At 37.1% G+C, this 25,038-nt stretch overlaps 2 protein-coding genes across 4 annotated transcripts in view; one reads left to right on the top strand and one right to left on the bottom strand.

Moving 5' to 3' along the window:
- The window catches only part of slc37a2 (solute carrier family 37 member 2), a 66,059-nt gene extending 62,579 nt beyond the window's left edge, over positions 1–3,480 (top strand). The window contains exons 16-18 of one of the 2 annotated variants that reach the window (XM_008428668.3): positions 2,443–2,540; positions 2,691–2,755; positions 3,193–3,480. In XM_008428668.3, coding sequence (XP_008426890.1) covers positions 2,443–2,540; positions 2,691–2,747 — 155 coding nt within the window. In that variant the 3' untranslated portion in view covers positions 2,748–2,755; positions 3,193–3,480. Of the gene's footprint in view, positions 1–2,442; positions 2,541–2,690 lie in introns of both variants that reach the window. The other variant, XM_008428667.3, reaches the window with a different exon arrangement.
- Positions 3,481–7,876: 4,396 nt separating this feature from the next.
- Positions 7,877–25,038, bottom strand: part of pou2f3 (POU class 2 homeobox 3) — a 43,157-nt gene continuing 25,995 nt past the window's right edge. For both annotated transcript variants that reach the window (XM_008428664.3, XM_008428665.3), the window contains 9 exons: positions 23,655–23,760; positions 23,272–23,360; positions 21,429–21,605; positions 17,126–17,267; positions 16,707–16,840; positions 13,104–13,268; positions 12,620–12,662; positions 12,362–12,476; positions 7,877–10,687 (listed from right to left, as the gene is read on the bottom strand). In XM_008428664.3, coding sequence (XP_008426886.1) covers positions 10,645–10,687; positions 12,362–12,476; positions 12,620–12,662; positions 13,104–13,268; positions 16,707–16,840; positions 17,126–17,267; positions 21,429–21,605; positions 23,272–23,360; positions 23,655–23,760 — 1,014 coding nt within the window. In that variant the 3' untranslated portion in view covers positions 7,877–10,644. The remainder of the gene's footprint in view (positions 10,688–12,361; positions 12,477–12,619; positions 12,663–13,103; positions 13,269–16,706; positions 16,841–17,125; positions 17,268–21,428; positions 21,606–23,271; positions 23,361–23,654; positions 23,761–25,038) is intronic.

The raw sequence follows: 25,038 nt of genomic DNA, 5'->3' as shown, positions 1-25,038 counted from the left end.
CTATGATTGATTAAGTTTCACATTGTGGTTTTAGTATTGATGTGATGTGTATTATTAATTATTAATGATAGACCTGCTGCCCAGGGGCGGTTCTAGATGGGGGCCAACAAGGGTACAGAAGAAATTATGCTAAATAAATGTATTTTGTTAATATTCAGGTTTGCTCTTTTTACCTTCACAATTTTACTTTAACAATGAATAAAAAAATATTGTGCTGCACTTTTAGCTACTGTATTGAGATATGATCACACTTTCCATGTGATAGATCAGGATCTGTAACCTGGACCAAGTTAAAACAAAAAAGTGGTGAAATTGCTCTTTTTAGAAGTTTCACAAATCAGAAAAAGGTTTCACAAATCATTAACATGGCTATAAATATTCTTCTATTAGAGCAGAATAATCCAGACCAGGTTTGAAGAGTCTAGGTGTTGTAGCTTTTAAGATAGAGTTAATTAAAGATGCGGAAGGTAGTGAAAAATTAGGTGGAATTGCCCTTTAGCCATTTCCCGAATTGGAAGCTAGAATCGGAAACCAACTTCAGCGTCGTCCAATTTTAATCGAGCAAATTAAGAGCTGCTATGTTAGTCAAAGTTATCCTTATTTAGCAACTTGGCTGATGTGACACAGTGCTTGTGTTTTTTGCTTTGTTGACTTTATCCACATGAAGACCCATGTTAACCTAAGTACACATGATGGTTAGGGGCTGGGGGGGCGACAAAGGATGCTAAATGAAGACATGCTACGAGTGTGGAGGATGATGATGAGGACCAACCACCAGAGAAAGAAGCAGATAAAATATTCCCCAGGAAAATTAGGTAAGTCATTTTTTTTGTGTGTTACTATTTTCTTCAGATGAAGGGGGGTGGGCGGGGACAAGTAAGTGCAGAAGGGGGACCAGGAATCAACATTCACCAACTGAGTTAAGGTAAGGTAAGGTAATTTTATTTATATAGCACATTTTCAGCAACTTAATAAGTTACGTTTAGATAACTATTGTTGTCCAATGTAAAACTGGTGTTCAATCTATTTATTAATTAACTTCTTGCAAACATGGAGAAGCCAGAGTATCTGATTGGAAATGCTTTCAAATGCTCATTAAGTGAATAGATACTCATGTGCCTAAAATTATACATTAAATGATGTATTTTGAACAACAACAGTGGCAGTCTGTATGAACTTCTGCCAAACAAATATTTGATCAGAATAATTTTGTTCAGCTCCAGTTATTATGCTACTTGTATTAAGAAATAATTGTATTGCACTTTATAACAACCAGTCATGTTAACTTGTCTGCCACTCTACCATTCTGACAGTGTGCAGCAAGGGACATTTTTTGAATATTTAAATAAATGCTGGATTAAGATCACATTGTTTTTTGTTTATTTGTTTTTATTCATTTTTTTAGGTGACCACAATGAATCGAGTCATCACCCACTAAGAGAATGTCCAGAAGAGATTCACCAATTTAGAATTCATGAAAAGGTTTTCACCATGATTAACACTGACCACAACTATTGCAAGAACAGCTATAATTTTTGAGCATTTTCGGATGCCTTTAAAGAGCTGCTTCCAGGAAATGAAGACAAGAAGAAGATCTCCCTGTTTTCAGAGTGTTAGCAAAAAAAATGTTAGGACTGTTGAAAGAAACTTTTTTCATAAGTTAAAGAATAAATAATTCCGTTTTAGTTTTTTAATCAGTATTTCAGAGTTACAATATACTGACCAGAAGTTGAACCCTCATTTTGAAGAACAAGTTATCTTTTGTTTTATTCCAACGTACAAAGGGTTTGTTCTACAGCTGTGATGGTAGTTATAAATAATCCACTGCATTCCACTTTACTTGTGATAAGACTCTGTTAGCATAGCATTTGACACTGTAATAACACTTAATGACATGTTCATAACTGTTGCTACTTGTTTCATTTTACTTGATGTAATGACTTTGTTATTAAATCATTTGACAGTGCAATAAAACTTAATGACATGTTTATTATTAATCCTACTTGTTCTACTTTATTTCAGGTGGGGGAAATATTAATGACTTGTTAAAGTTTTTGACAGTGTAATAACACTTAATGACATCTGTAACAAGTCCAATGTCTAAGGGAAAATATTAATCACACAATTATAATGACCTCATGTCTGTCACAGTTAAGACTACCAATAAATGATAATGTAATAACAAACAGATTCATAATATTGATAATTAATTATTATGACAAATTTATGAGTAATGATGATTCTAGGTTGATGTCCAGTTGTCATAACAAAGACATTTTGAATAATGTCAACTTTCCATTAAAAGACGGTCATAAATATTCATGAAGACTTACTGATGTTTATGACAGTGTCATGTCAGTCTTATGTACACCACGTCAAATAGTGTTACCATTTCTGCTTACTGAAGACAGCAGCAAATATGTTTTTATGTGATTTTTGCAGGTGCAGCGTTGGGTCCTTTGTTGGCTGGTTTGATCTCACCCACCGGCTGGAACAATGTTTTCTACATGCTCATCTCTGCTGACATCTTAGCCTGCCTGGTCAGAAATAATGCTACTGTAGTGCTAACATATAAAATCTCTAATATCAGTGGTTTAAATTCTTTGTTCTGGCTTCTGTCTGTTGTTATGGTGACTACCTGTAATCGTTTTACTGCACACAAACTGAATAGTGGCTCTTTTTTTTCACAGTTTTTGACTCGACTCGTCTTTAAGGAAATCAAAGGCTGGTGTGGACGGATTCCCTGAGCCAGTGGGTGAGTCACTAACGTGACTGGTTTTAAACATGGAGCCACAAAAAAAAATCAGAATAATGAGAAGACAGAATTTTTTTCCTTGTATCTATAATATTTTTCCACTCATTCCACCCATCTCTTACGCTTCATCAATCTTTAAGTTTAAACATATTTCAAGTAAAAATACCTGACTTTGAGTTGCACTGTAAATGGATGCACAATTACAGTGCATGATGATAATAATTTCAAAAATATGACATGTCAATTGGTCATTAGTCAAGCCTTTCCAACTGAAATCAAAATGAAAGTAAATAAAAGTAGTAAAATAGTGATTCTCTCAACATAACTGTAATTTCTTCTTTTATTTCTTGTTTATAAGTTTAAAATAAATTTAATCTCACAATCAAAACAAACTGTCACAGAACTATAACTAAACCAGACCTCTTCTCACTGTATAGCCAAAGAAAGCAAAGCCAGAAGATTCAAGTTACTAAGCTGATGATTGAAGCTTTTTGTTTGTAAAACAACAAAGGAAATGTCACTTTGCAGAGACAAATTTTAATCACATTATTCTAAGTTGTTTTAATGTTCTTTTATTGTTTGTCTTAATCTTGTTTTTGACTTGCTGTCTACTCACAAGTGATTCCACTGGAAATTTGGTAAACTCTGACATTAATCAGATGTGCTGTAAAAATGCTGCTTATGCTCAGTGTATAAAACAATCAAATAAATAATGTTAAAAATCATGCAAGATTCTGTCCCTGTTTTTGTAAGACATTACAGCTCACATGTTAGCTGTAGCTGAAATATGTATCTCAGGTATGTAGATGCATTTCCACTACAAATGTACAGTTTTGTGAAATACACTAATTTTCATACGACTGAAAAAAAAACTCATCTGAGCGCAAAACCTTTATAAAAAAACATGGGTTTTTATGAAACTGGCATGATTCCATTAAAGCCTGTAAAATTTACATTTTATGTAAAATTCACTCTTTTAGCACTTAATTTTTTTGTGTTCTTTGTGTCTGAGTTCAAAAAGTTAAAATGTATTCTCTCGTAGTACTGCATAGCTATTTTTACATTGTTTTTTGGGATGTATTTTTCAGTCTGTTCATTTTTCTCTATTCACTGTAATATTTTTCTTGTCTATGACATCACCACATTTACTGTGGAACTTCTAAATAAAGTCATATCTTCCGGCTAATCAGTTTTGTGAATCCACCATTTTTTTTCCTTGCAGCAATTTTGTAGTTGAAGTTCAGTTATGCAGAAGATGCAAGTAAAGAAGTCAAAATGTTCAATTCTAGCATGATTTAATCCACATAATTTCTTACATCATCCCCCGGCATCAGAGCCTATTTGAAGTGTCTGGTTAAATTGTATTTTTCTCTGGAATGTACCCTCATAAGTGGGACAATCTGTTTTTGAAGCTTTTATGGACTACTGCTTCGCCAACATTCTGAAAGATGTCATCTAATTGAGGCGTCAGTTCCTTCTTACTAAAATAAGGCACACAGAAAACCGCCTCTGGTGGCAGTGAAATCATACACACGGTGTCATGTTCCTTCATGTTATTTTCTTGCACACTATTCATATAAAGTGTCTACTCATTTATTAACATATCATTTTGCTACAATGGAAACTTAAATTGACTCCAGAACACTGTGGTAAGCAAAGGAGTTCATGATTGAGATAGACATGTTTTATCAACCCTCCATCTCTTTGCTTGACAATTCATCTAAGGTATTTGTGCTAATTTGTGGTCTTCTGTATCTGCAAACCTATAAATGTGCAACACAGCCTACACCTAAGAAAACATTATTCCAGAAATCTGTTTCATGTCTATTCTAGCTCACAATCGCAACTCATGCAACCATATTAATTTAGAGAAAACAAAGATGCTTTTTTTTCTAGCAAACCTTAAACCATACTTGGTCTCTTTTTCTTATTGTCCTTCCTTGGATTTTCATTTAAAGGGGGCCTGTTATGCAAAATTCAACATTTTGCAAATTTTTGTACTTCTATTTGAATCACAACTGCCAAGCAATTAAAAATAAAAAAACACCCAGCGGTTTTTGGCAAGAAGTTAATGGTCTTTGGTGTCTAGAACATGGACCATTTCAAAAACCTCCTGATTTTAAAGTCACATCAACAGACACTCTGTTACCTAGCAGCCCCAGCCAAGCCCAGCCCATCGCTTAGCAACCTTAACTGAGCTCTAGAACGTTTGGTCATCTGGTTTTACTGCTGTATGCATTATATATTGGCTGCTGGAAAAGACAAGTGCTTTATTGTTGACTTACTATTTAGAAACCACTTGGTTTTTGGATAGTAAGTCAGAAATCTCCTACACAATCAACAGGAGACTCCAAGTAGAGCCTCCTGTTGATTGTGTAGGAGGCTCCACTTCTGCTTTCAAAGATGTGCAATTGCACATCTGTTTGCAACCATTTTCACATGCAAGTGTAAATGTTGAGTTGGGACACGTGACCAGCAGCAGTTTATCTGGATTTATAGTAGCAAGAGACCTAAAAATAGCTCAATCTTAAAGGAGCTCAAAATAGGCAGAACAGACCAGACCAAAACCTTATCCAAGAGTGATTTTGTGCAAAAACATTTAATGAACATGTTTTGTATACTTCCTATGCAAGGAAGCATAATAGGTCACCATTAGCATGTTAACCAAGTCTTGAAATTCTAAAAGATCTATTTTTTGCAATTTCTTTTATCAGTCTGAGCCTCAAAAATTAGGGTGATTTTGCTCGGAATAATGTGTACTTTTAGGAAATTTAACTACTGTCTTAAATGTTTTCTACTCGTCAATAATCTTTTCCAGCTGTAGTGTCCAAAAATTCCATCTCCAACCTGTTGATGGGTATCCTTCTTAGCCCTTCACTTGCGTCTTTGTTTTGCCCCTTTGTTTTGTCTGAATGTTGCCATTTTCCCTAATGTGTCCTTTCCTCTTTTTTGTTTTAGGTGGAGTACTCCCCATTTAACCCAGAAAAGGATCATTTTAGTTTATTAGTAATATCAGAAATTGTGGAGTATGCACTATTTCAATCAATATTATACAGCCCAGAAATGGAATCAGAATAACTACGAACTTGGAATCCAGAAATACTTGACAGGAACAGTCACTGCTTAGTTTATATTACGTTTAACCCAGAAAAGGAATTAGATCACTCTTTAGCTTATTTTATCAGAACCCGTAGAGTACTCACCATTTAGAAATGGAATTAGATACTTAGCAACCCTGAACAGGAGCACTTAGTTTATATACACTGCTGAAAAAAATAATGGGAACACTCAAATAACACATCCTAGATCTGAATGAATGAAATATTCTCATTGAATACTTTATTCTGTACAAAGTTGAATGTGCCGACAACAAAATCACACATAAATCACCAATGGAAATCAAATTTATTAACCAATGGAGGCCTGGATTTGGAGCCACACACAAAATTAAAGTGAAAAAACACACTACAGGCTGATCCAACTTTAATGTAATGTCCTTAAAACAAGTCAAAATGAGGCTCAGTATTGTGTGTGGCCTCCATGTGCCTCTATGACCTCCCTACAACTCCTGGACATGCTCCTGATGAGGTGGCGGATGGTCTCCTGAGGGATCTCCTCCCAGACCTGGACTAAAGCATCCGCCAACTCCTGGACAGTCTGTGGTGCAACGTGACGTTGGTGGATGGAGCGAGACATGATGTCCCAGATGTGCTCAATCGGATTCAGGTCTGGGGAACGGGCGGGCCAGTCCATAGCTTCAATGCCTTCATCTTGCAGGAACTGCTGACACACTCCAGCCACATGAGGTCTAGCATTGTCCTGCATTAGGAGGAACCCAGGGCCAACCGCACCAGCATATGGTCTCACAAGGGATCTGAGGATCTCATCTCGGTACCTAATGGCAGTCAGGCTACCTCTGGTGAGCACATGGAGGGCTGTGCAGCCCTCCAAAGAAATGCCATCCCACACCATTACTGACCCACTGCCAAACCGGTCATGCTGAAAGATGTTGCAGGCAGCAGACCGCTCTCCACGGCGTCTCCAGACTCTGTCACGTCTGTCACATGTGCTCAGTGTGAACCTGCTTTCATCTGTGAAGAGCACAAGGCACCAGTGGCGAATTTGCCAATCCTGGTGTTCTCTGGCAAATGCCAAGCGTCCTGCACGGTATTGGGCTGTGAGAACAACCACCATCTGTGGACGTCGGGTCCTCGTACCATCCTCATGGAGTCAGTTTCTAACCGTTTGTGCAGACACATGCACATTTGTGGCCTGCTGGAGGTCATTTTGCAGGGCTCTGGCAGTGCTCCTCCTGTTCCTTCTTGCACTAAGGCGGAGGTAGCGGTCCTGCTGCTGGGTTGTTGCCCTCCTACGGCCTCCTCCACGTCTCCTGGTGTACTGGCCTGTCTCCTGGTAGCGCCTCCAGCCTCTGGACACTACGCTGACAGACACAGCAAACCTTCTTGCCACAGCTCGCATTGATGTGCCATCCTGGATGAGCTGCACTACCTGAGCCACTTGTGTGGGTTGTAGAGTCCGTCTCATGCTACCACGAGTGTGAAAGCACCACCAACATTCAAAACTGACCAAAACATCAGCCAGACAGCATAGGTACTGAGAAGTGGTCTGTGGTCCCCACCTGCAGAACCTCTCCTTTATTGAGTGTGTCTTGCTAATTGCCAATAATTTCCATCTGTTGTCTATTCCATTTGCACAACAGCAGGGGAAATTGATTGTCAATCAGTTTTGCTTCCTAAGTGGACAGTTTGATTTCACAGAAGTTTGATTTACTTGGAGTTATATTGTGTTATTTAAGTGTTCCCTTTATTTTTTTGAGCAGTGTACTTTAGAACATTAGTTTTCTTTCCACTTTTTTCTTTCCTTTGGTTTGTTATTTTGTTTGCATTTCCCTTTAACTCATGTAAAGCACTTTGAATGGCCTTGTTGCTGAAAATGTGCTATATAAATAAGATTACCTTACCTTATGGGGGAATTGTTCTGCCATAATCCAGGAGAACACATTTTAGTCTCAAAACAGGATTTCACATCTTTTGTTTTACAAGCTTTTTCTGGTGACTGCAGATCAGAAGATTTCCTTTACTTACTGTAAGTTCAGTTGCATTTTAGTGAAAACACAATTTTATTTGTAGTCATGTCAGAAAGAACCTATTGTAACGATACAGATCGTAAATGAATTGGCTTTATCAAATGCATGAACTTCCATGCCACAGCGTAATTTCCATACAGTCAAATAAAACATCAAATTAACAATGAAAAAAGAAATTACAAACCAAAATAGTTATCGAACACAATAAAAGAATTGGTCAGACCTTCAAATAGAAACTGATAGACAGTTCATGGGGAAAAATGGACATAAAGTGGAAAATAAAGTAGCCAGAAGCTTAATTTACATCCAGCAGAGGGCAGCACTTTTGCATGAGCTCTAAAATGCAGCTTAAAGATGGAGATTATCTTCATACAAACCAAAAGATCCTTTAAAAATAAACAACCGTTTCTACAAATGCTTTTAACTAAATTCAGACTGATCTATTGTTTTCCATAAACCAATACTAACTACTATAGAATAGACCCGTTTGAAAAAAAATAAAAAAATGAAAAGGAGTTTTGCATGCTTTCATTTTGCCTGCATGGCATCTAGGCTGTAAAAACACTTGAAGTTCAACCAAAAACACAGTGAGTGAAACATAAGAGACATTAAATTACATTCTCTGAAAAGGGGGCTCTGCAGGTTATGGAAAAGTTAGATTTCAGAGTTACTTTTAATCATTTTTACACTAAAAAAATGTTTTCTAAAACTGTGGAAGGAAGCTTTAATTAGCTTATTTCTGGAAAACAGATTGCTTGTAAAGCAATAATTTCACCCCTTATTTCAGGTCTAGTTGCTGTTATCTGCCAGTTAAAGCCTTTTAATTTCATACTCTCATCATAGCCTTTAATGTTATAGCTTTGAGCTTTAATCTTTGGTTTAGAAGGACTTTTTTTGTCAACATCACAATATACATACACTCTCATACAAAAGCATCTTAATTATTGCATCATTGTTTCATTTTACTTCAGTGAAACACTACAGCAGTGAAACAACATGATACTGACACCACCATGTTCACAGTTAATACTGTGTTTTTAGGTCTGACTATCAGAATCTTCAGAGGGCTTTTGGCTTCTCCGTGTTCAAATCTGAAGTGTCATTTGAAGCATGTTTTCTTCCTTCTCTCTGTCTGTGGGGATGTTAAACTAGTTGCACTGGGGTTCCAGCAGTTTCCAGTTTTCGGCAAGCTTGAGCTATGTTTTATGTTTTATGTTTAAAATTCTTTAACCAGGGCTGAAATGATCAATTGTGAAATTTAGTAATTAATTATTAAACTAAAATTTATTAATTTAGTAATCGATTGCTTACTTGAGTATATGGATGCAAAAAGGCAATTTGCTTACAAAACTGTACAAAAATATACATATTTTGCATTTAAGGTTTTCTTTAAATCCTTTATAAATATGTGGGATAGTTTTAGCTTCACCTTTTGCTGTCCATTTATTATTTTTGTTATTTCAAAAATTAATCAACAGGTCAACCCATCTGTATTGTTGCCGTGTCAAGCAGAAAGGGCCGAGTTTTTCACATGTTGATGTTGGAAGCATTTTTTAGATGCAGATGCTACAGATAATCACGCTTTCACTGAATGAACACTGTTATTACATTTTAGATCATTGTTTATTCTCTTTTTTTGTGTTTAAAAAAGAAATTAAATTATTTGTCATTTCTTATCTATTAATGTATTTCTGGTATTGTATAAATGAAAAATCTGCAGAATGTGACACATTTTTAACCAATTAATCACCAGAATTGTTGATAGATTAATCAGTTATTTAAATATTAGTTAGTTGCAGCCCTAATTCAATTTCCCTTTTCTGAGTTAATTTGGGTCAAACAGGTAAAACTTTGACTGCTTTTGGACTGAACAGTGCAGACTAACATTAAGCTACTGTAATAACAATGACTTAGAGAAACCTTAAAAATTTACAGGCAATGTCTGTGCTAGGAAACCATCCAACTTAAATCTTAAACTTAAAACTTTAATTTTAATCCTGGTGGAAAAAGAAGTCACATATAAAGCTAGAACTTTGCTAATGTCTAAAATGTACAATAAATGCAAGCTGAAGATACTCATGATGATCAGAGGTAAATTTCAAACCACATTTGGATCGTTTATATCTCAATATTTCTAGACTAGACTTGTTTGGAAAAAAAAAGATACTTTGTCCAATTTCATGCTTAAAATTAGAAAAATTACTTAAGTAGCATTGGTAATATTATTAGGTGATCTAGTGTTAATTTCATTTTTATATTCCAAAGAATATTTTTCTAAAGTGATAAGAATGCAGTGCAGTTTATTTTTGTGAATTGGGGCTATATAAACAACATCTAATGTTATGACCACTGTTAGGCATGTTGCCAGTTTTGTCAAAGATGACTTAGGATGCAATTTTTTATTTTTTGCAATGTCAGTGAATCTGCAAATGAGCCCTTCAACGTTTAAATAAATTATTTGGGTTTTAGCATGAGGAGTCAAACATGAGACTTCCTGCTGTCACTTCTGATCATTATTTCTCTTGATCCTTCATTTTTCAGTCGAATAAGGAGTCCTGTAAGCACTAATCCAACAGCTCCTGGCTTCTTGGATCTTCCATGAGTGATGAACTGGCAGGACATGTGTGTATTAAAGTCCTCTCCTTTACAGTCCTGGTTTGTGTTATGCATCTGTTTTGTTGCTATAGCATTGAGTTGTAACCCTGCTCAAAGCAGGGAGAGTGTTAATCAATCTTCATTCTTCAGCAATCGTCAAAAGCTTCATATGTACAGTTTGTGGTTCTCAGTGATGATAAGCAGCAGGATTCCAAGTGCGATACCAAGAACTGAAACCATAAAGCATCATTAATCAAAAAAATATAACCTTGGATAAAATGGACAAGTATGATTGAGTATTAGGGCCACAATAAGAAAATAAAAAAGTACAATTACAAGAATAAAGACATAATTTTACGAGAATAAAGTCGTAGTATTATGACTTTGTTCTTGAAATATAACTTGATTCTTATATTATTTTGACTTTATTCTTTAAAGTCATAACTATGACAAAGCAATATTGTGATTTTATTGTAATACTACGGCTTTATTCTCGTATTATTTACATTTTATTCTCGTAATGACTTTAATCTCGTACAAATCTATTCTCATAAAATGACTTTTTTTTCTTAGTATGTCCCCAATGCTCCATCGCAGACAACACAGTCAATTCATAATTCAACTTTTAATTGTTGTCTAAACCAGGGTTTTCCATTTTGGAAGAAACTACTGACCAGTTAACAGTTGAGTCAGTTAACAGCATGGCTAAAATAATATAAACATCATCTACACCCAATATGTTTCTATCAATGCTGTTATTATTATTTCTTCAAACATTTCTAGCAGAAATGTGCTTTAAAATGAACATTTTTGATATTTTTTTTATCTTCTAAAGAGGATTAAGATCTCACAATCAAGTCCAGTCCCTGATTTTAGGAACAATTGGTCTAACTCCTAAAAGTAAATTGAACGTTTTGCAGCAGGAAACAGGTGTCCGTGCATCCTTAAAAATCTTAAAAAGTAACAAAAATGAAGGCTTTAAAATGTCTCAAATAAATGTTTAAAAAGCAAGTTGACCTCAAATGCACTAAATTTTGTTTTGGCAGGACTGTTTAATGCTGTATGTTCTGTTTGTTTTTTGCTCGCAGAACTTTGAGTCGCACTCAGATCTTCATTGCATTCTGTGACTCAAACTAGCTGCCACATCCATTGGTAACCATTTAGCTTTTGCAAATCTACCGTGGGCGCAAAGGACCGATAATATGTTCAAATTAATTTAAATGGTTGATTCATGCTTTGAAATTTGAATCAAGGTGCGTTTTATTCAGAAATTTCAGCTCTCGTTTTGGTAGTTTTACCTTTAGGGGAAGTAAATTCAACTCTGTAGAAAATGAGGATAAACAGTGAAAGGAAGAAATGCCAAACATTAAATCTGCTGGTTTTAAAGTCATTTTATACTCCTGGATGATGAACACAATGTATATTAGTTTGCTACATTTAGTGTGTTTATGGATGTGTACAGAATTAATGAAAGTCAAGTTAAAGACTAAATATTGATTTATTGGCATGGCACTTACAGTTGCCATGTCAACAGCTGGTTGTCATCCATTCATGTCAAACTGTAAATAGGAGAGACATAAAATCTGGTATTTACTTTGATGTTTGAATTTGTTTAGTATGACCTAAAATCACTCTAAACTGAACCTTTTTGTTTTTCTTTATAGCTCTTATTGGTGTGTTCAACACAAAATCGTTCTGAAGACATAGTGTGAGCGACCATTATTCTGCCATGAGCTATGAGTACCAATTTATCGCCAGTTGGCTGGATGAAATTCATACATTTCTGTGGAGATATAGTTCTTTAAAAGTCTTAAGTTTGAGTTGGTAAAATCTATAGAAACCAAGAGAAAAGCTTAAGGATTCACAAAGTAAAAATGAGAAAACTTTAATGGTATTAATTTTACCCCGGTGCACTGTAGGAAGCTGGGTTGACCTGAGAGGTCAAAGCAACTGAAGCTGCAGATAGACTGTTGGGAGACGGTTCCCGACTCGTGCTATTCGGGGATGAATTTGAAGAAACTGAAATGCAAAAGTCCAAACTTAGTCAAAATCATACAGATTTTGATTATAGTAGTTTGACAACGTTTTAATATTTGAATTTTGACAGAAACTACCCAGACTTTCAGGAAAAGGCATCTGCTACATAATGAAAAAGCTCTTACCTCCACCTGAAGCCAAAGGGCTGTAGGACCTTGAAGTTGAGGCCTAAAACAGTTTGGAAACAGATTTTGGGATTGTGTGATGAGGAATTCAAATATAGAAAGATCAAGTGTGTAACTTGAAATGCCAGATCTTATTTGTTATATTTGTCATGGTTTGAGGAGTAAGACATATAAGAATGAAAAATGTGGAAATAAAATCATTGTATGGTTTTAGATAACATTTTTGAAATCAATACAAGACTATTAATATACAAGGTTGTTATTGAGGTATAAACATGTACTTTAATCAACTTGTACAAAATAGATTAAGTTTAAATTACTAAAGGATGAAAATAAATGAAAAACTAAAGAAAGTAACAAAATAGACAATCTCAAAGAGTATTTGCACTATTCAAAATTATTATTCAAAATTAGATGAAAAAACAAACAATCTCAATAGTGGCTATGAACCCAATAGAGTTTATTATCAAATTTTACAACTAACCATTCTGGAGTTGTAGCTGTGTGATTTGACTGGTAAAGTAGCTACAGGACAGTAGATCCTCTTCTCCTTTTGACGACGATTACAGAACCAAACTCGAACCACCTCCTTCTCCATGGAAAGTTGCTCAGAAATTAGGGTTATCTCCTCTGAGTTGGGCTTTGGATTCTGAAAACCAAAAAACAATGATTTTAGAAAATTATCTAAACCGGACAAGTGTACTTTCAGTGACATTCCAGGATCAATCACTTTTCAAGATAGGGGGATGAAATAAGAACAATATAGATTGTATTTGTCCATTTTTGTGAATAATAAATTAGCAGTAATCGGCAACATTTAGTAATCCAAGAGTCATTTCCTAAATATGGGTTATGCCAGTGACCTGCAGTCTGTGGCAGGTCGTATTTTCCTCTTTTGTTGACCAATTCTCTGACAGAAAAACATGAGGCTTAGAGGTAAACTAAATAAAATTTTATCACATAAAAGGTTAAACAGATCATGTCCCCAAAAGCATTGCCTATTAATTATGCTCTATTTAGCCATAACTGGTATGCTAATATGAAAGGAGGACAAAATTCATGACTTAAAAACAGAGTTTAAAGCTCAAAGGTAAGCTAAATGCTAACATCAGCACACCAACACTACACTTTGTTCTAGCAAGCTAGCATGCTAAATGTTGTGAATTAGACTGATTATCCACCTTATTCCTAGCTCCCATGAGGCTTTGCGTGAATTGTAGGTTTCGACTTCCTCCGCAAATCGGAACCGTCATTTGTTTACATGTTAGCAACTAACAGGCATTCATTAGATGTCTTTTTTTTAACTTTCAGAAGGACCTTGCTGCAGCAAACAGTAAGGGGCGGGGAAAGACCACGTGGCAGACCAATACCATAATTGAAAATGGAACAATAGAACTCCAAAAATGAAGGGGCGCTATTTCCTATATTATCCGTGGTCTCCCGTTTTTGTTTTCTTTTTAAATCTGTGATATCTTCACCTTTATGAAGGAGTTTCACTCTCAGCATGTATTACAACTTCTCTCAATTACCGTACTTCAGCTCTGCTCATAGTTCTTAAATTTTGTAGCTTTCTGTGTTCTTCTAAATCTGCTCCTTAATTGCATTTTTTCAGGTGTACTGCTACCTCTAGCGGCGTGGGGGTGGCAACACAACTAACATAAATTCATCCCTAAATTAGAAGACCACAAAGTTGTATTATTTATTATTACTTCTGACATTGCTGTTATTAACTTTTGCTCAGTCGAGTTTATGCGTTTATTATAATTGTTCATGTTGCTTTTCATTTCTCATTTCTTTTATTCCTCCAATAATTGATAAGAGATGTTTATGCGTAAGGTAGTCATCATAAGGAATTATTTATAACGTATGCTTTATGCATTCCAATTCTATTGCTAATAACATATAAAAATAATAATTAATGTTACCATTGCACTCCAGAACTGAGGGGATGATATTTCCTGTCATTGTTGCAGTATCTAACGTTTCTTTTACTATTAAAGCAATGTAATAATAGTATACCATAACAAACTACTAATCTGTTCAAGTTTGTCATGTTGTTTAAAGATAATGTTTTGAGCATTCTTAAGAATTAGAATGTATAAATAATACCTAAAGTCATGGCAGTGACGGGTATAGTAGCACTTCTGGTGACAGCTGCCATAAGCTGCCCTGACCTGCCAGAGATCTGCCACAGGCTGCCACAACCTGCGAATAATGGCAGCTTCTAGCTTCTGTGACGTATGTCATAGTTTTGTGTCAGACTGAATATGAATTCTTTTATTTTGAACAAAAAAAAAAGGAATACGTGCAAAGAACGGAATACATAAATTTTTTGAATACAGTCACATATGTCAATTTAAAATTTCTCATTTATAGACATTTAAAGAGCCTCAGTGAAAACGTGTTTATACATTCTTAACTCATTGGTGCAAGAAAACTGATTGAAAATTGATTTATTCACTGCATGTTTATGTCTGTGAACTTTTGTGTTCCTTCGCAATAACGTATTAATCAGTTCATGCGGAATAACTGAATACTGAAAGTCTTTCTTACGGTGGCCACTTTAATATAAAGTTTTTGGAACATTTTTCCATGTATATTTTTATCTTGTTTGAGATACCTGAAGTTTTATATAATTTTGTTTAGGATTGAAATTCACCACAAACTTATGTGCAAAATGCAAAAGCAAAACATGTCAAACATGGGCTTTCTATCTCTTCCAGCCAATATAAACATACATTTTCCATAAGAAGCAAAGAAAGCAAAAATATATTCGAACTACTTGGACTATTTCTGACTTATTGTCATGAGGTAATAATTCGTCTAACTGTTTTGATTATGTCTTATTCTAGATTGAATGGCTAATAAAGGACCATTTTTATGTGCAGTTCCATCTCAACTTTACACAGACAGACAAACATGCAATGAATTATGGAAGTGTATTGCTACTATGGAGGGAAGAAAATTAGAGCGCTGTCACTTTATAACGTGAAGTGCTCTTGATGCCTGCATGGAAAGCATACTACTGTCACCTTCTGAAAATGAAATTATCACTTTTATACAATATATTCATCACGTTTCTAAAATATATTTATTACGTTCGTACAATATGATTATTACGTTGGCGGGTTGTGGCAGTCTGTACCGGCTGTGGCAGGTCACTGGTAGGTCGTGGCAGTCTGTGGCAGGTCACTGATAGGTCGTGGCAGTCTGTGGCAGGTCACTGGCAGTCTGTGGCAGGTCACTGGCAGGTCGTGGCAGGTCACTGGCAGGTCGTGGCAGGTCACTGGCAGGTCGTGGCAGGTCACTGGCAGGTCGTGGCAGCTCACTGGCAGTCTGTGGCTGGTCACTGGCAGGTCAGTGGCAGGTCAGTGGCAGGTCAGTGGCAGGTCGTGGCAGTCTGTGGAAGGTCAGTGGCAGGTCAGTGGCAGTCTGTGGAAGGTCACTGGCAGGTCGTGGCAGTCTGTGGCAGGTCACTGGCAGTCTGTGGCAGGTCGTGGCAGGTCACTGGCAGTCTGTGGCAGGTCACTGGCAGGTCGTGGCAGGTCACTGGCAGGTCGTGGCAGGTCACTGGCAGGTCGTGGCAGCTCACTGGCAGTCTGTGGCTGGTCACTGGCAGGTCACTGGCAGGTCAGTGGCAGTCTGTGGAAGGTCAGTGGCAGTCTGTGGCAGGTCACTGGCAGGTCACTGGCAGGTCAGTGGCAGGCTAGTGGAAGGTCAGTGGCAGGTCGTGGCAGTCTGTGGAAGGTCAGTGGCAGGTCGTGGCAGTCAGTGGCAGGTCGTGGCAGTCTGTGGCAGGTCACTGGCAGTCTGTGGCAGGTCACTGGCAGGTCGTGGCAGGTCACTGGCAGGTCGTGGCAGGTCACTGGCAGCCTGATAATTTTTGATTTGATCATTTTTGGGCATTAAACCCTGCTTTTATATATAACCAAATCTCATTATTTGTCAATGTAATTTACACTGAGGGGTTCTGGTCAGGTCCTGAAACTGGTTAACAAACTTGGGTGGTGCACAGAGACAAAGACGAATGAACTCCAACAATTGGACATAAGAAACAGAACTGAAAGTTCGTTTTTGTTGATCTTACATCAAGAAAACGTTTCTCCAGTGTCAACTTGATGTTCGTTTCTATGCTTGTTCTCTTTTTTCGCTTACGTCCATAGCCCTCCATCAGTGGCGGCAGAGAGGCCGAAGCGCTCATCGAGTCAGAAGGTGAGTTCTCTAAAATAAAAAATAAAAATTGCTATTACCTGAAAATCTGTGAAATAACCCACAAAACATGTTCAATTGTATTTTTGGTTATAGAATTCTGCCACTGTTTTGTGTAGTTTCTTAAATTTCTTTGGTGTTTTATCATATTGCAGTGCCTCTTAAAAACACTTCTTTTTTTTCAAATAACCAATACATTTTATTGACAAATATTTGCATTTTAGGATTTTTTCAAAGAAGATGCATTTCATACAGCTCTTAACATATAATCTCATACCATCAAGTATTTCAATATACCTGCATCACTCAGCCACTTCTCCAGCAATGGTTTGAGCTTGCACATATTCTTGAAGCTGAGGTTGAGCGCTTCAAATCGTGATATTGTTGTCTGGCTGAAATCATTACCGTAGAGTTTTCCCATAGCCAGACCCACATCTCCCTGTGACAAGACAAAAACATAGCAAAATAAATAAAGGAATTTATCTCTATCTACACTGCAAAAAGCACAAAATCTTAAAGTATTTTTGGTCTAGTTTCTAATGCAAATATCATAAGGCGCTTTTCCACTAGACCGCCTCTCACCGGTACGATCTCGGTCCGGCACAGCTTAGTCAGGCTGTTCTCAGACTCTTGTACTTACTTCAGGGGTAGTACTAGCAAGACGGACTGAGCAGTTATTCCCATTTTGGCTGCTAAGGCTCCCCATTCACCTAGAATTTCCTCCAGACTTTTCCATGACCAGGTGTTCTTTCCTGCATTTTCCTTGAATTCCGATTTCAATTTCATCAACCTAGTCATTACCGCTCTAAATGTACCTTTTGGCGAAGTATTCATAGGGATATATGTACAGCATTCATTAGCGAACATATGGCAAACTCCTCCCATTTTGGCCATCACGTCGGGGTCACCATTTATGTTGAGGAATTGAAGGGTGGCTACTCTCAAATATATAAGTAAGGAAAATAATACACAGAGACGTAGTTCTTGCTGCTAGGCCATAGACGAGCCGGAGATTTATTACACCCATGGAATCAGTTTCGTCAGTTCAACACATAATGGAGGGAAGGAATTTAGGTCAGTTTGAACTGGAGAACTGTCGAGAATCCTTTCGCAAAAACAACTCCTTAGATGGTATTTCAGCTCCAACAGGTACAGCACAGAAACTATTTTATTTATTGATGACCACATTCACTGATTGGCTCGTGAGTTACTTCACTGAAAACTGCAAACAACATTTAGTGTTTTGTATTTAAAGTTTAGTTGTGGACCACAGACATGCCGTCTGCTATCAGGGAGCCGAATACAGAGGAGTTTAAACAGGAGCAGCAACAGGAACTATATAATAAGTTGTGATGTGAATTTCATTTAACATTTGGATTTAAACAATAATAATAAGAATAAACTTTATGTGTGGCTACTAGTTTAAATCTTTTTGACTGCACTACCTAAATCCAAAAGGTTGCACATTTTAAAAAAATGAAGTGCCAGAATGTTTTATATATATATATATATAGTGAAATAATCAGCTGATCTGAGCCTTTATCTGGGCCAGCAATTGATTTCTATAAGACAAAATGAAATATCTGGTTTCATTTTAGTCCAGTGTTTCTCAACCTTTTTTGGGCCAGCGCCTCCCCAGCCTTTATCCAGGTCCCTCATCACCCCCCACCAAAGAATTTGTAGGCTACTTTGCACTGACCATTATTTTATCATTAATATTACTATCACTATTGTAGACGTTTTGATTTTTATGCTTGTTTCTGTATCATCAAATACATATAATATAAAAATAATACAGTAGTCTACGAAAAATGCAATGAACATTCAAGTTAAAATTTGTAGGCTTAAAAGCAGCCAGAGTGGAACAATATTCTTATTCTGTGCCATTTTCTAGTTGTTAAATATTCCACAAAATGACCAGATAAAAGATGTTCAACATGCCAGTTTAAACTTTGATCTATTTGCAAACGACTGAGCTGTGCAACATTAAAACATGGATAGAACTGTAACTACATTAATCATAACTCTTCTTCTCTTCAGTGTTTTTCAGTTTCTGGTGGTGCAGCTCTGTGCTGCCTTCAGGAGAATGGGACATCAGAGTATCATCCATAAATTTTCACCCACATGGCATTTATTGTGCAAACCAGAGCTTTCAGTGGAAAAACAAAAGTTCCAGATCCTTTTAATGCCATACAAATATGAGACAGAAACATGGATTATATCTTTATATAAACCTGTCTATTAATTTATAGATTAATAGTTTTACTGGACAGAAATTACAAAGAACAAATCTGGTTCTTAATCAAATCCTAATGAGTCAAATTGAAAGTGTCATGGAGTCATCAGCCTCATGACATTAACACTGACATGAAAAATAATATTGAATAAATAAATATATCAAATCTAATTAAAAACATAAATAAGTGATCAGTTCTTTACTGTTGTGGTCTGTAAGATATATTTATTCTTAGTATTAGATATGGTCTCAACAAACCCATGACACTTCAACAATATTATTTTACCTTTTATCTGGAAATAGTGTCTGTTTATTCTTGTCATACAGTCTCTGTACTAATTATTGCTCGAAAGGTCTTGCCATACCAGTTTATTCCTCTGTTTACTTTAGTTCTTAGTTTATTCTTGCATTTTGTTCTTCATTCATTTCCATTTAGTTTCATTTCATTAGTATTGGTTTATTGCTATGTCCACTTTAGTTACTTTTCTGCCAGTTTCTAGATTTATTTTATCATTTATTGATCATCAGTAATCTTCACTCATCACCTGCTGCGCCGCCTAATCGTCATGTGTTGATTTTTCACTGTTCAGCGTCGGATTCTCTGTTTTTATGCCATAAAAACATCTAGTTCGTCGCTCCGTTTTATGTCCCGCTTCTCCCGTTTCAGAGTTTTGCGCAATGTGCGCGTCTTTTTCTTTTTCTTTTTTTTTTTTTTACACCGCATATGTTGCAGGGCGGTTAGGAAGCGTATCGATGGGGAAAAGGCAGACTGACATAAACCTTTGAAAACAACGGAAACAATTTCTGAATTCTGATTATTGAAATTTAAAAGTGCTGTGTTGTTCTATCACCCCCGTTTCATACTGGACCACTTACAGCTCCGTGTTAACGCTATAAAATGAACGCTCTCTATCGTGGTATCACCCATGGAGGGATTTCTTTATTTAAATGGGTTCATTTTTCAGAGGGATACAAAGTGAGGGTATCGTAATTTTAGCTGCAGGAGAACGGAGCTGTGCCAAGAAGCTAACAGAAGCTAACAAACACTGAATAGAAGAAGAGCTGCCATCCATACAGTTGCAGCCAAGCATGATTTAATGTTACACAATACAGTTTTACCAAGTTGCTCAAAGTCTAAACTGGAATTGTTGTGCATTTAAGGTGTAACGTTTACCTTCAACCAAATGCCCCCCAAAGGAATCCCAGCGCCCCCTTTCGTAAAAATGTCCGCCAGCGCCCCCTGCCGTCCTCTGAACGCCCCCTGGGGGCGTTCAGAGTACCGCCCACGTTGAGAACCGCTATTTTAGTCCATCAGAACCTTGTTGTTCTCCATTGCTGAGTGTCTTAGCAAACATCAGTGGAAAGATGTTTCCAGGATATGCTGCGTGCTCACATCAGGCCCACTGTAGGTGGGATGTGAGCAGAGTGTAAAATATAAACGCTCGCTCACCTGGAGTAAAACCAAACCACACTTTAACCAGTTAGTGCGTGACTTGTTAGTGGAAAAGCACCTTTAGTATACTTGAAATGATCAATAAATTAATCCTATTTATTCAGAAACAAATATGGTCCATAAAACACAAAAAACAAACAGAACAACAAACACAATAAAATTAAAATAATCATCCACTGCCATGTAAACTAAGGCTAGACAAGCAGCAAACTAGTAGTCTAAAGTAGACGACTCACTGAGCTTTGAACAGGATTGGTCAATGTGTGAATGATGCCGTTTACAGAGTCCGTTAACCTGCACACACATTCTGTACATAATATGTTTCGAAGCACAGCAGCGCAGGTTGGTACATTTACAAATAAGACAAAACTAATTTACAATTACCTTTTCTGCAAGAATTATGAGCTTGTTTTAAGTAAATAATTCCCTAATATATATATATATATATATATATATATATATATATATATATATATATATATATATATATATATATATATATATATATATATATATTTTATAGTTGTTATAAGTTAAATAATGCGCCAGTTAAACAAGACATTTTTTCCCCATGTTACAAGGAAACCAGACCAAAAATACTTGGTAAGATTTTCTGTTTTTGCAGTGTAGACATAAAGTCAAAACATTTGGGCCAATCACCAGCCCATCACAGAACACAGAAACGAAAATGAAGAAAGAATAATGAAGACATTCACAAATAAAAGCAATTTAAAGTGACCAGTTAACCAAATTTGAAACCTTTTGTGTGACTGAAAGAAGCTGGAGCACAGAGAGAAAAACCTACAGTAAAGATACCATCCAAACTGGGCCACTGTACAGCCCTACCTTGCTTTCAGTAGTTGGGAACCTTCTCAATCTCTACAAATTGTAACATTCCTCTTCTTAAATACCTGAGTGAAGCCCAGTTTGATGCGTCTTTGTTTGAATGCTTTGGCAAACTGCTCCAGTTCCTCCAAATCATTGGGTTCCTCCTGTGGTGCCACAGACAAGTGTTTGGGCATCTGCAGGTGCGACATGTCCATGTGGTTCTCGAGGGACGGTCCAGCCAAACCGGAACGACTCATGGCCTGGATTGGAAACCCATCACACGGACAAATCTTCGGCTTTAGGAAGTTGTGACAAAGTTGAGCAGCATTACCATGAACCAACTAATCCATTGACAACTTTCACTTTACTCAGATGTGCATTACTACGCTGTTATCGGACAGACTTGAATTAGTTGCTTTAAAAGGTGGCACCATCTAATCACTGAAGGATTTAAGTGAATAATCTTGTATGCTTCCTTAAACCGGGAAGGATAGCTCAATGGGCTATCCAACACAGGTTCTTTATACTTTTTTTGTACAAGTTCATTCTGGGAGGATGAGATTTTAGTATGGTTAGTTCTATTTTGAACATCCGTTTTACAGTCTCTTGTAACTAAGTCCAAATAAGCTTCTGCTGGCCACACCCCCAACCCAATGTTTATTCTCTCACGTGAAAATGACTGCAAAGAGATGCAGCAGTTATACAATTATACATCTTTGAAAAACAAAAGTAGAGCCTTTTGCAAAGCAACGAGAATGCAGCAAGTGATTTTTGGATGGTAAATCAACTTTTTTTTTTCCAGCAGCCATTGTATAGCTGACCAAACATGCTGGAGATTCCCTGGGGTTATTAAATAATGGACAGAGTTCAGTGGGGTTGCTACATGAGGGTCAGTGTCTGCTCATTTGTGATGTTTCGTTCATAAGGTTTTTGAAATAGCTAATTTTCCAGACATTATAAAACATTAAGTGGTTGGTCCTATTGGCTTCATCAAGCCGTGATCTGCAGCTCTCGCTGGAGCGGTTCACAGCTGAGTGTGAAGCGGCCGGGATGAGGCTCAGTGCCTCCAAATCCGAGGCCATGGTCTTGAGCCGGAAAAGGGTAGAGTGCCTTCTCCGGGTCAGGGGGGTCGTCCTGCCTCAAGTGGAGGAGTTTAAGTATCTGGGGATCTTGTTCACGAATGAGGGAAGAACGGAGCGGGAGATCGACAGGCGGATTGGAGCAGCGTCTGCTGTGAAGCGGGCGCTGTACCGGTCCGTCATGGTGAAGAGAGAGCTGAGTCAAAAAGCAAAGCTCTCGATTTACCGGTCGATCTACGTTCCCACCCTCATCTATGGTCAGGAGCTTTGGGTCATGACCAAAAGAACGAGATCACGGATACAAGCGGCCGAAATGGGTTTCCACCGCAGGGTGGCTGGACTCTCCCTTAGAGATAGGGTGAGAAGCTCGGTCATCCGGGAGGGACTCAGAGTAGAGCTGCTGCTCCTCCATGTCGAGAGGAGCCAGTTGAGGCTCGGGCATCAGGTCAGGATGCCTCCTGGACGCCTCCCTGGTGAGGTGTTCTGATCACGTCCCACCAGGAGGCGGCCTCGGGGAAGACCCAGGACACATTGGAGGGCACAATTTATGCCTTGGGATTCCCCCGGAGGAGCTTGAAGAAGTGGCTGGGGAGAGGGAAGTCTGAGCCTCCCTTCTGAAGCTGCTGCCCCCGCGACCCGACCCCGGAGGAAGTGGAAGAAAATTGATGGATGGTTTGGCTCGTTTTAGAAGCACTAGAAACCCCCATTGAAGTACAAAAACATGCCAAATGTGAATTTTGCATTACACAGTTTCCTTTAAAGAAAGCAAACTAAAAAAATTACTTTCAATTTCCAGTTTTGTATTTAGCTGCACTAAAATTGAGAACAAGCAAGTTGCATGACTCACCTGGGGAGTCAGAGCTAACCCAGACTGATGCTGAAGAAGACCCGGTGGACTCTGTCCAGGAAGGGACAGCAGGTTTGGCTGCAGGAGGGCTGCAAAGCAAAACAGCAAGATGCTAATCAATAATTGCTTTGGATTGACATGAAACAATACATTTCTGTGCAAAATTACATTTATTTCTGCAGTTATTTACTTATTTTGTTCAGATTAATTTCACAATACAAAACTAATGGATTGGTGAATATTGATTGTTCATTGTACGTCCCCCATAATAAGTTGTTTCTCAAAACTGTTACTATATCATTGCAGATGTCATTTTTTCCATTTTTACGCCTTACAGGCTTTAGTTAACATCTGGAAAGAGAAAAAACTAAATGAGACTCCACCTTGATGGTTGGAGGGACTCTGGGAGAGGAGGAAGGGGGATGGAGTCGACAAGTGAGAGGGCGGCATCAGAACAAGCTGCTGCATTGGATGGAGGGAGGTGAGCTCCTGAAATTCCAACAAACAGAACCGAGAATGTTTAGAAAATCAACAGAGATTAAAAATTTGAAAAATAAGTTACTGCACTCTAGTAATGATAACAAAAGATAAAAAAACTAGTGTTAAAAATCTAGAATATATTTATATTATAAATATTTATATACAAATATGAGAGAAAATAGAACCTTCAAGTAAGGGATGGCAAAATAATCTATCTATATATATATATATATACACACACACCATTTATCACAGTATTTTATGGTACTGTTGTGAGTGATAATGATAAAAGTGACAAGAACTATTTATACTTCTTTTTTAGTTAACTGTTTGGCTGCGACTGGGTGTCACAGCAATTAAAGCCCCACAAACATTCCTATTCAGAATGGACTTTTTTAGATCACCAGTCATACAAAGTAATGTTATTTGTGTCATTAAACCACAAATCATATTTAATCATATTTTCAAATTTATTGATGCTTTCTTTCAACAAACAGTGGAGAAAATAGTAAAAACCAATCATCCCACCAATATGGATAGCTTGGGGATTTTAAACATAATTTTCCACCCCTACTTTAATATTATATATATTCAGTGTGAGTAATAAATCTCATTAAGAAATAATTTATTTTAATAAGCTTACTGGCATAATTACTGGTACATCCAAAAATAACTTTAAAATTTAAGTAAATTAAGAACTTTTTAAGTTTCTAAGATCAAACTTTATGACGTTATTATGGATTATTAACATTGAGTTAATAATCCATAACTTTCACTCCCTATGCTTCAAAATGGGAACAATAAAAGAGAATACATTTGAAGTCTTTAAAGTCAATCAGATATGATTTGATCATTGTCATTCAAAAAGTGAATACAAGAAAATAGGTATCCATCTAAACTCATTTATATGTACAGTCAGATCAATCCTTAAAAAGCTTAAAACAGAAACAATATAATGACAAGTCGGTGTTATGAGAATACAATTATAATATGACAAGAATAAAGTCGTAATACGAGAATAAAAACACAATATTAGGAGAATGAAATATAAATTTTATTACTAAATCCATCCATTTTCTTTACACCTTGTCCCTCAGTGGGGTCAGGAGGTGCTGGTGCCTCTCCAGCTAACGTTCCGGGTGAGAGGCGGGGTCACCTGGACAGGTCACCTGGACAGGTCACCTGGACAGGTCGCCAGTCTGTCGCAGGGCAACACAGAGACACACAGGACAAACAACCATGCACACACACACTCACACAGGGACAATTTGGAGAGGCCAATTAACC

Source organism: Poecilia reticulata, chromosome 14 (assembly GCF_904066995.2).
Source record: "Poecilia reticulata chromosome 14, P_reticulata-male-v2, whole genome shotgun sequence".
Classification (NCBI taxonomy): Eukaryota; Metazoa; Chordata; class Actinopteri; order Cyprinodontiformes; family Poeciliidae; genus Poecilia; species Poecilia reticulata.
Note: the sequence above shows the minus strand (reverse complement) of the source record. Positions and strands in the feature narration are given on the sequence as shown.